This window comes from Astatotilapia calliptera, chromosome 5 (genome assembly GCF_964374335.1).
Source record: "Astatotilapia calliptera chromosome 5, fAstCal68.1, whole genome shotgun sequence".
Lineage (NCBI taxonomy): Eukaryota > Metazoa > Chordata > Actinopteri > Cichliformes > Cichlidae > Astatotilapia > Astatotilapia calliptera.
The window spans coordinates 2,628,347-2,642,020 of record NC_137426.1 but is presented as its reverse complement, the minus strand read 5'-3'; the positions used below and the strand labels follow the sequence as shown (position 1 = coordinate 2,642,020).

Genomic DNA, 13,674 nt, shown 5'->3' with positions numbered 1-13,674 from the left:
GGCTGAAGATAGCAGACCACAAGTATACAAGGGTCCACTTGGGGGGGACTGGAGTACATGAGGCACATGTCTGCCAATTTTCTGTGACTATGCAGACTGTCAACAAGTCACTACAGTACAATGCACTAACTATTTCTTCAGTTTAATAGGAACCACTTGTTCCTGGTACAGTTCCAGCCTCAGAGGGCTGTAGCATGAGCCAAAACACTGAGGTTCATGTTTTGGTTTTCTCCTCCTTCTTTCTGTCACTTTAGTTCAGACACCACAAAAACACTGGTTATGTTTAGCTCGTGGTTTGGGGTAAAATAAGCTCATTTACAACATGCAAGCTAAAAACTGATCCACAGAGTTTAAATGTGACCCCAAAGTGTCCTTAGTGACGAGGTAGGAGCGAGACCCTGACTGGCTGTTGCTCCACCAGGTGTATCATAGCAGTGACACCAGTATGTTTCCAGTCAGCACATTAGACAACATGGCAGTGCTGGCTTTGTTTTTCAAGCAAAGAACTGGGTCCTCTGGCTTTTCCTGGATCTGGCAGAGCCGAACATCTAACTGTGGAACTGAAAACGTCTGAATTTGACTTCACAGTTTCTACGTTTGGAAATAATCAGCGGCTTAAATAAAAACTTTGTTAAGCGACAGAGCAGATTTACTCTTTCACATATAAAACAACAGAAATATCCAATTTTTAAAGTCTTGAATGCCATTACAGCCAACCCTCTGCTCCACTTTAGCTTTGTGACTTCATATTTATTTGAACTAAATGAACGACTGAATGAACTGGTACCTCTGTGTTGTGTCCGAGGTGCAGGTAAGTGCACTGTGGATGGAAAGCGCCAGTACCACAAGCATAAACGTGGGTCTTATTGAAAGGCTGCAGCAGCCGCACAAAGTTGGCACATTCAGTCTGCAAAAAGACAAAAACAGGATCATGTCTAATGTAATTCTTCACTTATTCCAGTCGTTGTAACACTGATAACAAAAACTCCAGAGTAACTGATATTTATTACTGTACAGATAAACTGTGATTAGAGTTTGTTTGTGTAATAAAACTAAATGCACACAAACTGTGCACATACTAAAATATGCTCAGTGTGTTACCTCCAGGCTTTTGCCAGCCAGCCTGCAGTGCTCCACATGCTCTCTGGCAGCCGGCCAGTAGATCTGAAAGAAACGAGCATCAATCAGCAACGCTGGCAACAAAGCAGCTCGAACGACTACGAATGTTACCGACTGATTTCCTGCCAGATCAAATAATCATTTGGGCTCCAGAGCTGTGGCTGCTTTCTGTGCCAGAGGAAGCGATTACAGTGAAATCTCTCCAGATCAGCATGTGCAGGCTGTTGGTGAACATGTGCAACTAAGATACAGCAACAATGAATCTTTGTGTCTTTACCTTCTGCGAGGGCTGATCCAAGCTGTCAGACTTCAGCAGGTAGATGTGGTCTTTCCCTCCGACCAGCAGCCAGCCTTTATCCTCGTCTAACAGCAGGGCCTGGTACCCACCGCTGACCCCCTCCTCCCAGAAGACAGCTGAACCGTTCCTCACATCTGACACAGACGGAGGAGAGAGGCTGTTCAATCAAACGCGCCTGTACCCAGCATCAGCTCTCACCAGCCGTAAGTGTTTTTTTAATTTCACTGCCTTTAATTATAATGCACCATAATTCACACATCCTTCAACTGAAATGACAACAACAACACAGACGTCTGCAAAATGAGCTTCAAACGTCTCCTATTAAAATTTTGCAAGACAAAAATAATGCAGATCCTGCAAGATATCATCAAGAAGGCTGAGTTAATATGAAACGTGTGAGTGAGTAACAATAAGCCACATTAACCGAAAACATTTGATGCGTCTTTAACTTCATCAGTAATCGAGTGAAAACAGTGAAAACCTTTCACTTTGAAGTTCATCGTCTCACCCAGAGCTGCGTGAACTGTTTGGAGATTTCCATAATGCTCAGAAAAACTGCATTTTAACTCCATTAAACTGTGAATGGATTTATTTTATTAGTGTTATATAGTTTGTATTGCTACTTCAATAAAATATGTTTTTTTGAATACATCTCTCCTAATCGTTCGCCATCACTGACACACGGCAGCATCAGGTCATCAGTCAGGCTGCAGGCTGCCGCTGCGCTCGTCTCTGGGGAGTCGCTGCTAAAGCAGGCAGAAAACGACCTGAGCAAGCAGGTCAAATCAACCCTGAAACCCTCTCGGCTCTGCAAAGTGTGTCAGCCTGAAACTTCCACAGCTGCGAGTGAAACTGGATCGAAGAGGACTCAGGTTCACACCAGCATGCAACACGTCTACAGAGAAATGACAAATAATTCAATAATCCTAATGCAGTCTGAAACCTAATAGTGCAAGTTTTGTAATGAAAAGTGTTTTCCCAACATTTCATGACTTAAATCACATTTAAGCTCCTCAGTGGACTTTAATTTAGCCGTTTGCCCGCCTAATAACTGATTTCATGATGATGCATTTGTGCCGTTTCCTGTCATTTGACAGCAAAAACAAACAACTCTCTGTGCTGCTGGGGCAAAACATCCACGAACATCATCCCTGTGAACAAAAGATAATCCGAGGATAAAACAATGAAAACAACTTTTAGTTCCAACTATAGTCCACTGTTGTTAAACTACAGGCTCATCAAGAGTAGGACTCTGCAGTTATAATAATAAATACAAGCTTATATGCTTCGTGCTTACACACATTTAAATGCATTAAAAATGATTCAGTTACAAGTAAAAACACTAAGTATAAATCATAAAAACAATAATGTGTTAGACAATTTAAATAGAAATGCAAAAAGTGCAACATCAACATGTTGAACACGTCGTTGAACGTTCAGGTTTAAACGTGGACAGAAAGTGCTTCAGGCGGGCGGCTCCATAACTGATCCTCTATTCATTCAAACACCTGCGTCTCATTTGAATCAGGGTCATGGTGGGTAAGTCTGTGACCTCACGCTGCAAATATTAACTGGAGTAAAAGCAGCTAATTAACCTTGAAATCCTCCTCGTCTTCCCGCCGCACTGACCTGCCTGCGCTGCAAACAATCGCTTGAACGAACGAAGGAAACTAACCGTGAAACTCAACAAGACCGTCACAGCATTCAGGCCCGGCCTGCGAGTCAGAGCGCACCCCACACTGCGGATGCACAGCACAGTCCGGCGTGTGCGCGGACACGCTGATTGTGCGTCCCGATGGCTCAAAAGCGGCTTTGAATGCAGCACGGCACATTTGTTGCACTTGAGCCGCACCAGAGGACATTTAAAAAGAAATAAATCACCGCTCTGACAATCACGCCGCTTTCATCGCGTTAACGGGACGCACAAGAGTTTCTGCTCGCTAATCAAGCGTGGAAACAGAGGAGAAAGGGCTGAAGAATGGAGGAAGGCTCAACTCTAGAGCCGTGCAGTCAAGTTTATTTGCACAGCCTTTAATCACGCGTAGTCTTCAGCAGTTTCACTGAGCCCCCCATTGAAAAAATAATAAAAGGAGTGATGAATGAAAGTGATTCCTCAGTCCTACAAGTACAAAAAGGCAGAAAAGGCGCAGACTTTGCTTTAGGTCTTCCTCTGTGATTAATTGTTCCTCCAGTTTATTTTGCATCTTTGTCTGATGAAGAAATTGACAAAACTCAGAGCGAGACTCGAGGAACAGCTGTGAGGTAAAAACGGAAAAATTCTCCTTCTGCACAGGAAATCACCCTCGATGTGACTCGTAATAGGACCAATCACAGACTGGCATACTTCAGGATAATATGCACAATGGTGGATTAGACACACTGCAGGTAAAAATACAGAAACTGAGACGAAAGGTGTTCATTTATGAGAAAAGTGCAAAAACAGCCTGAAACTATAAACACAGATTTTATCCATCTGAGCAGGATCCTGATATTTTTACATCCAAAGAGGAAACTGGACTTTTATACAAGTAAAGACTGAACACACACACACACACACACAGCAAAGTTGTGTGTGCAATCAGACGTAACAGCCACATCTGTTCAGGCTCCTAAATGAGATCTTCACAGCTCGTTTCTCATTCAGATAATCCACTCTCACACAGCTGTGAGACTCCTCAGGGCGTCACACATGTAACTGAAGTGGGCAGATTTATAGAGGTTAAAGGAACAGAACATGAAACGTGTCATAGAAACAGACAAAAATGTGTCATCAACTCATTTAAAGCTCGAGGGGCCGAGAGCAGGTCACCATCAAACTAACCCAGACTGTTAGCCGTGCGCTAAGTCAGCTCATATTCTGAGCAAACAGGCCTCTGTAGATTTTTTCCTCTCTTAAAATTTGGGGAATTTTGAGATTAGTATAAAGCTGTTTTTTCTAATTAAATTATTTCAAACTTTTTGCTAGCGATAACCACCGTGAATGATTTTACAGTAAGAGCACCACAGATACCAGCAGGGGCTGAGCCGCTGAGCTGGAAAAGGGCAAGCTGCGGCATTTGGCTCCGAGTCTGAGAGATCCCATCGATCAAGTGAAGTGGGGATGGGAAGTAGACCACACGATGAAAGAAAAGTTACTCCCCCCGAGGGGGGCACGATGAAAAATATGACATGACATACCAACGAAGAGAGGAAACCAAAAGCTTTATGTCACACAGGACTGCTGCACGTCCAGGTTCTTCCCCTTTAACTTTTCCTTTTGTTTTCCTGATAACTTGAACAGACCTGCACCGTTTTAAAGTCAGCAGTCACCAAAACAAGGAAGCGTCCGCACTAAAATCACTTCCAATGGTTGGAAGAAAAGCAAGAATGGGTTCAGTCTGTCTGTCTGTCTTCATTAGTGGCCATAAGTGCATTGGACCGGTCAAAGTTTCACTGAGTCTGGATGTAATTCAGTTAAATGCCTAAATGTTGCTTTTCCTTTCAATCACAGTCCGGAGGTAATGCTGAGTGCTTCTGATTGGCCAGAGGTGATGTGGATTCGTCATGACTGCTGGATGGCGAGAGGTCACAGCCTCGACACGTCTTGATTCAAGTACAGCTTCGAGGTTTATAAAGCAAAGCTTTGTATTCCACTCATTGTGAGTCCATGTGTATGTTTGTGGGTGAGTTTGCATGGATTATTAAAAAATGGACTCCAGTATAAAATAACAATAAAGAGAATAAAAATAAGGAAATGCTGAGAAATGACGAAGAAGAGGCAAGAACTGACAAACAAAATGATCACAGAGACAATGAAGCTAGAAAATACAACAACAAAGAAAAAGGGACCACAAAAAGATACAAAATAACCACAAAGACACCAAACTACTAAAACCTACTAAAGCTACAGAGAGATGAGAACACAAAGCGACGCATAACATCCAGAAATGTTTCACAACAGGCGCTGAACATAAAACGACTGCACGATGATGGCACGCGGCCTTTTTTTGTTTTCCATCGTGTTGTAGTCGTCCTCACCTCTTTAAGGTCACTTTGTGTCTCTTTATGGTTATGTTGTGCTCCTCTGTGCCTTTTCACTGAACTCTGTGACTTTACAAACACTTACTTCACACAGAGGCTCTTTGCAGGGGTCCTCTGACCTCTCGGCCCCCCGGGCCTGTGCTTAAAGGGCCGGTTCGGTAATCCATTCACGTGTGAGTGTGTACTGGCGTGTGTGTGTCAGCGAGGTCGGGATTAGTGAGTCCAGGTCAGAGTGTCAATTTGTCCTTTCTGCACTGGCCACACATGAGTTTTTACACCAAATTATGTCCATTGATTCTACTTGTAGATCAGATGTACAGACTTGTGCAACTGTAACCATTTAAGATGCTTCAAAGCACTTTCGTCCTCATCGCTAATATAAAAGTACCAGCTGTATCCAAACCTATAATCAGATAATTATATCGCTCTGTTTAACTTTATCATCCAATCAACAGCAGAGAATTAATGGCAAACATTTGCTGATTGCTGAACTTTGTGCTGCACATCGGTGTGTGAGCTACCTTGAGCGCACGCACATGTTGCGGGGACGTAAATCTGCCTACACACTTGGTTTCAGGTTAGATTAAGACTCGAGAAGACGAATGTAAGTCACACATCAACAAGTGAAACCATGTTTGTCACGCTGTTCAGTGCAATGATGCGTCTACGGAGGTACAAGTCGTGTTAAAATGAAAACTAACCTAAAGAATGACTGAATGTAACAGAACTGACTAAAAGAACAACGAATAAAGAGCTCCTTTAAAAACTGATGATGCAGGACCGCACTTTTGTTGCATCACAGCTGTGCCACAGTTCTTTACAGCTGTGTTTTGTACCAATGCACCAAAATCCTGTTCAGACACGCACAGTTATCTCCTCCTTCTTACAGCTGCTCCCTTTAGGGGTCAACTCAGTGGATCATCTGCCTCCATCAACCCAAAAAACACAAATCCATCTTTGCAGCTATGCAATCTTCTCAAGCTGCAATTCAGTGGAAGTTGACTGTGACTGTATGTCCCAGCATGAAACAGCACAGCTGGTTCACATGTATTCAATCTTTTTCTCTTTACCCAATTTAACCAGCAGTGACTTTTATCGTCAGGACAGTGAGCACAGGCACGATTACTCACTGTGGGAGTGTTAAATTTGTTCCTCGCAGTAAAACGTATAAAAATGTCATATTTTCTTAGTTTTGGCTTTACTTTAAAAAAGTTGATTCAAGATTCAAGTGACTAAGAAAACGTCAAGACGCCAAAGAATAAACTGAGCAGTCGGATTTGATCAACATCACAATGAATTACATAAAAAGATAAAAGCATCCGTTTAGCAAACTCACTCCTTGCAGTATCATCATCTTATTACTGAAACATCATTACTGAGTTTAATGTTGGTCATGGTAGAGAAGACTTAAAGTGCTGCTATACTTTGTGTTGTATGTGAAAAGTTCAGAAGAGTCTAAAGTCTGGAGCATTTTATTTTCACTGTGAGGTGCGTAAGTGTGAAAGCGCGTCAGAGTGAATACGAGCCTGTGTGACATCTGTGTGTGTGGCTTAGCTGTGTGTGCGTGTGATTGATCGTTCCCTGTGATGAACGCTGATTGCCTGCAATCAGGGAGGTGATTAAAACTGGATTTGCTTCATTAAAAGTGTGCGTGTGTGCTCAGACCTTGGCGAGCGGTGCAACGTGATTTGCACACATGCTTGCTTCAGCCAAACACGACATGTTAGCACAGGAGCGACGAGCCTGCCTCCCAGAGAGCATTTTTACATTCAGCTGCAGTGAAAAGAAAACAGGCCTGTGTTTGAAAGCAGAGCTCAGGATCATGCTTCCTCTGTTAGCCTGCTGAACTCATTTATACATTTAGCAAGTTGCTGAAATCCAAAGTGCAACATGCTTCTCCTGCAGAACAATGTCCACAAGTGAGTTAGAAGTAGTGAGTTTTTAGATGCAGGCAGCTCTCAGTGAGGATGACAGCGGTCTGAATAAATACAGGGAAAACCCAGAGTGACTTTTTCTGACCTTTCCATCTGTCTTCATGTACACGAGGTGACAGCTATAGGAAGTGAGAGCGACCCAGGGCGCTACCTGCTTAACAAAACAAAGCATCTGATCCCTGTCCTGGTGCTGCCGCCTCCTCTCAGCGCCAGGAACTCAGTGACCACGAGGCCCAAGATAGCGTCTAAGATCGTTGTTTCCATCAGCAGAGAAAGCTATAGAGGGCCCCCGTAGTGACACAGACATGATGTTGATTAATCACATACAGCATGAACGGGAGGAGCTGCATGGAGGTGGGTTGTAAAGTGGCTTGCAGATGTGCATCAGCTGTAGACAGAGTGGAAATTTTCTGACTGGACCCTAACCCATCAGCTGATGTGAGGTGGCAATGAGATCAGAGATCTGAGCTCGACTTCATCGCCTGCCTCACTTCTTTCTTCAGGAAGAATTTTAATAAAACATTTTGCTCCCTTTTTGAAAAAATAAACATTTTATCTCCATGCGACTGCTCCTCAAGTGAGTCACTGCATTAAAGTTACTAACTAAAGTTAATATTCTAATTTGGCTCAAATATATATTTTACCTTTCTGCATTAATGGTAATGAATCGATCATTCTAATTACAGGCACAGTGGCTCACAGGTAACAGGAATCCACGCAGGGCTCTCGAGTGGGGTTCGTTCCTTAAGTTTCTCCATGAGCTCCGTTTTCACGCACCCCTAAAAAACAAGCTCAGTTAAAACTGTAACCGAGTAATTTTAAAGATGTTATTAACTTAATCTTTGGGTTGAAGTAAGAATGAATCATCTGTGAGACTTTCATTGTTCAGTTTTTGTCATATATTTTAAATGTAAGAAGAGCTGAAATCAAAGTCGTTTCTTAGAGAAGTATTTTTTTAGTATTATGTTTCGGGCCGTACCTCCCTGCGTGATTAATTTTTCCTCATCAAACAAACTAAAAATAGAGGTAATACAAGTTTGTTTTGGATACAGTCTTGGCACATTAGTGCAGTAAATAACTCACTCAGAGTTGGAAGCCCTCGATCACTCGATAAGAGAATGGCCCGAGGGAGCCGTGGGGCAGGTTGGATCAAATCACGCCATGTGCAGCTCTGCTCCCCGCCTGCAGCGCAGCAGGACGCTCTGTTAGTCTGAGCTTTCACGCTTCATTAAAAAGTCAAATGGAAAAAAACTATCTCAGAGTTCGCCTCCATATTTGGTGATTTCACGTCTCCTCCATCACTTTGCATCCTGAGTGTAACTCTGAGGTTGAACTGTTCAGTGCTGCATCTCGCCATCACTCAGAAATACAAACACAGAAAGATTTTTCACACATTCATCCATGCTCGTGTGTGATCTGTTCAGACAGACGCACACACCACCTAGTAGGAGAGGAAAGTCAGGTCTGTTTACAGCTACTACATCTGTTCAGTGTAGCAGACGTCAGGGGAACCACCTTTGATCCGAGTCCAACGGAGCTGCAACCAAAGAGCAGCGGCCAACAGCCCTCAGGCTGTAAATCCCCCCCATTAGATTTATTGCTAATTTATTGGCCCATGCAAGAAAATCCTGTTTTTAATTTCAGCACCGATAGCTCAAAGCTTTTCCTCGAGTTATAATGAATCCAGGGAAGATTCACAAAGGTCTCTGAGAGCAGTCACACGCTCAGCTTGCTCAAATACTGTATCACATGCTTTTTAGTGCTCCAAATATCCCATTCATCACCATCTTTACTGAATTATCTGTCCATTGTCCCACTTCCTTTCTGAAAAACAGGTCAAAATGCAAAAATATTTGTTTTAATATCATATAAGAAAAAAGAGGATGAACATTCCCATAATTTGGGAAGTTTGGGAACTTTCACAAAAGGGTTAAATTAAGCGGGAAAAGAACCTTAGAGTCATAAATCAGTCATCTGTGGACACAGTGACAAAACAAAACACACTTTAGATTTACTGCATCTTATAATTCCAAAAAATATCATCTTAAAATGTTGAGTGTGAATAAACGTCCATAAATCTGACTACAAATTATAAAAATATGCTCCTTATCTCCAGGAAATGCTGCAGAGTCCCCAAGTTTGATTTACTGTCACCATAATTCAGTCAATAATGTGTTTTTTTAATTTAAGCACTGGGCGGTGGAGGGGGGGTGAGCACTTCTGGGGTCCTGTGGGGTCGTGTTTCCTTATTTTCTTGCAAATTTTTATTCATTTTCTAGACCAACTTATTCTGGAAATGCCTTTTTCACATTAAAGGCATCAGTTTGCTCTACAGCGTGGAGCCACAGGTTTCCTAATAAAGTCATTTGTGCATTAACAACCAAGATAGAAGAAGTTACTAAATTCATTATTTCTATAGAAAAGTAGGAGGAAGTTTAAATTGTCTTCTTTGTGAATTTGACACGTGACATTTTCTTTTCCTGCGTGTAGGAATTTAAAAAACAAACTTGTATCACACAAAGAGCAATGACAGGTTGCTGACTGGTACATCATCAGCACTGAAGTCAGAGAGCGTTCGTAACTTAAAGGGAAACACGACAAAGTTCAAAATATACTCTTTGCATGAAAACACCTTGAAATCCATCAACAGTAAGTGTTTGGTTAAATTTAGCAACAGTGTTCAAACATCTTTATACAGGAGACTCCTCTGACCTGCAGCAGTCTGCTCTGTGAGCGTCTCCTGGCAGGCTTTTAACCACCAACACCAATCATTTGTTATTAAATTACCATCTTTGCATTTATATAAACTCATGAGCGGGCTGTTTCCTTCTTCAGGGTTTCTGTTTGTGTATCCAAGGCTCCAAACTGACATAAGCAACGGTTACAGTTAAAAACAGGACAAAAGGGTGAAAAGTGTTCGTGTAAAGCAGAGGCAGCTTTGCTCTTTAGCTGGAGATTAAAACGAAAAACCAGTTAAAGTGTTTCATGGACTGTTTCCTTCAGTTATCTTGGAGCAGTTTTCACTTTAATATAAACTGCATGGGTTGCATTAACGTTAAAATTCCCCCGCGGCTGTTGAAGCTCACGTATCTCAGAGAAACTCGATTCTCAAAAGGCAAATCAGGATGAATGAATCTCACACTTCCTGCACCTCCGTCCGTTCAAACTCCGGCTGAAGCTGCATTCCTGCTGAAGTGTCCACTAGGAAAGGACACAAATAACACTCAGAAAGGAGAGTGGATGAGGAGAGAGCCCAAAGAGAATCATTAGTCACACATTTTTATTATGATTAAATCATTTTCACCCCTCAAGCTCTTTGAGCTCCTTGAAAACACTGAATTAATTTCCCACAGAGGCGGTGACCCCGCCGATGCCGAGACGGGGGAGAGGCCGAGTTTTGTTAACGCTCGCAGATAAAAACGTGGCGGTTAGATAAGAACTCGCAGGATTCCTCGTCTGCCCGAGCGGCCTGCCTGCTCTGCATCGTGTCTTCCCCACTATCACAGAACCAAAAACGCCTCACATACAACACGGCGGCAAAGATCAGACAAACGCACACTTGAGGACACTGTGGACAGCGATTACACGTGCACGTGTGCTTTCATGGAGCACAACCTGGTGTGTGTCAGCTGAGGGGTGTTTCTCACATCACGCTGAAAACATCTGGTTCTCTGCTGAACTCTGACAGGAAGTCTGGCAGCATCACCGACCGGCCTGACAGCCACAGCATCCATATCACAGTTCATCTGGAAGGTTAACGTGTGGAGGTAAAAAGGTAAAACTCACAATCTAAACATCTCTGAGAAAACCTTTGCTGAATGTAACTTATTTAAAATGAAGACAGAAGGTTGTTATTCCAGTCAATAACTCAGAGCAGTAATATTGTGGTTATGAAACTCTCTGGCACATATGTGCAGCATATTTCAAGGATTATTGATATAAATAGTTGCAGCAGTGGCCCAAAAATTCAATATTTACCACAACTATGTTCTTATTTTCCTGAAGGACGCTGGCGTGTTCTGAAACAACGCCTTGATTAGTCAGAATTTCTGCATCTTATCTCTTTAACGTTAGCCATCTGCAGAGGTTCCTTCCTGTTCTCTGTCCAGTTCATTTCTTCTTGATTTTACTCAAAGTTTGAGACATTGAGCTTTAAATTCAGCTCCTGAGAAATCACCGTCTTCTCGACATTCTCGCCTCTCCGCACTGAACTTTATATCTGTGAATCAGCTGCTGCAGTAACACAAAACTCAAAAACTGCACCGACACACTCAAGAGTGGTGTCAGCTCAAGTCTCAGTTTGGTTGAGATCCGACCACATCAACAGAAGCTGGTCGCAGGTGGGTGGAGCTGAACTGCATCATGCTGCATGTTGCATGGTCTGTCCAGAAGAAAACGTAAAGGCAAACAAAGAAAACTGTGCTCTTTGCAGAGTCCTCGACTCGTTTTTGTTTAACGGGCTGATGAACGACCGTGAGGTCGAAGTAAAGACAAACAGCTGCCACACATCTGGTGGAGTCACACGCATTGTATTGATTATCATATAGTTAGGGCTGGATCCCTTAGTTATTACATAAGTTATTATAGGTGTAGGCTGCTGGGGGATTCCCATGATGCACTGGGTGTTTCTTATTCACTCACTATGTGTTAACAGACCTCTGCTGAATCATATCTGTTATTAATCTCTGTCTCTCTTCCACAGCATGTCTTTATCCTGTCTTCCTTCTCTCACCCCAACCGGTCGAAGCAGATGGCCCCGCCCCTCCCTGAGCCTGGTTCTGCCGGAGGTTTCTTCCTGTTAAAAGGGAGTTTTTCCTTCCCACTGTCGCCAAAGTGCTGCTCTTAGGGGCTCATATGATTGTCAGGTTTTTTCTCTGTATGTTTAATTGTAGGGTCTACCTTACAATATAAAGCACCTTGAGGCGACTGTTGTTGTGATTTGGAGCTGTATAAATAAAACTGAATTGAATTGAAAAGTTCAGTGAAATCACAGAAACATGAAATTTCACCCCACAAAAAGCAAAACAAAGCACAGCCAGGCTGAGGACTCACAATCAAACACAACAGAGAGGACAGCACTGCACACCTGCACAGAGACTCAGCACAGACCAGGGAGAGAAGGATTACGAACAGGTGAATTCAATTAGACTCTGATGAGGGCAGGTGAGAGAAGGAGGGGAAATAACCTTCAAAATAAAACAGGAAGTGAACTGAAAGCAGGGCAGAGGAAACATGAAAAATGACAGGATTCCAATAAAAAATAAGCACAAATAAGAAAAGGGGCCGTGACAGTTAAAGATTCAAATGCTGTGAAAATAAACACAAACTACAAATTATCAATTTGAAAGGTCACATAAAGGTTCTTTTTCAAAACAACACAAATGTGTTTGAGAGTCCAAATGCATGATTTCCCCCGAGGAGACGCACACAATGATGTGCTGACAGTTTCTTGACTAGAGCACAGTGATCCCTCTGTTTCAGCGCGCAGCGTCACCGTACACGCACACAAGCTGCAACACATCGCCTCACTTAGCACATGCTAACACTTAGAGGCGACCCCGGGGAGCGGGCCATCGCACCGCTCACGTGTTCAGAGTTTGGACTCAAATGAAAGGAGGTCTGTAGATGACAGAAACCAAACCACAGCCAGCCCGACACCTTGGCCACGGAGCCGGTGAGGGCCGCCTTGTTCTCCATTTGCACAGGAAACTGCCGCTCTTTTCGTACCTCCCAGCGGAACGTGAACACATTTTTCAGGGTTTTTTGGACACACACACATTTGCAGCGAACTAAAGAGCAGAAATCTCACATTATCCATCTCCCAGGAGGCATCAAAGAAAAACATTCTGCAATTTACTGAAATAACAAGAAGATTTTATAGTTCAGAGAAATATGCTGGCATGTGTTTCAAACTACTCGCGTCTATAAAACTAACGAGGGAAACCATATTTAATATTTAAAGCCATTCAATAGCTCAGAGATTAAAAAATACTGACAACAAACAATTAAACTGTAAAATGAGAAAAGGCCAAATATAGGAATGAGAAAACTACAAAATGTAATATTAATGGCTGTATGTCATCTTTACCTTTGATGATACAGTTTCTGTGAGTGTGTGTGTGTGTGTGTGTGTGTGTGTGTGTGTGTGTGTGTGTGTGTGTGTGTGTTTTCTCTCCTGTGCTCAGTCATTAAAGACTACAACTGGATTTTGAGGATGACTTTGTAGCAAATTTATGTTGGACCAGTAACGATTGCCTTTAATTTCCTTTGTATGTCCTGTTTGAATCGTGACGCTAACATTAA

At 42.7% G+C, this 13,674-nt stretch overlaps 1 protein-coding gene across 2 annotated transcripts in view; it reads right to left on the bottom strand.

Moving 5' to 3' along the window:
* The window catches only part of LOC113021792 (semaphorin-3D), a 102,403-nt gene that overhangs the window by 21,155 nt on the left and 67,574 nt on the right, over positions 1-13,674 (bottom strand). For both annotated transcript variants that reach the window (XM_026166529.2, XM_026166532.2), the window contains exons 3-5: positions 1,397-1,551; positions 1,102-1,164; positions 788-907 (exon numbers count right to left, since the gene is read on the bottom strand). In XM_026166529.2, the coding sequence (XP_026022314.2) occupies positions 788-907; positions 1,102-1,164; positions 1,397-1,551 (338 nt within the window). The remainder of the gene's footprint in view (positions 1-787; positions 908-1,101; positions 1,165-1,396; positions 1,552-13,674) is intronic.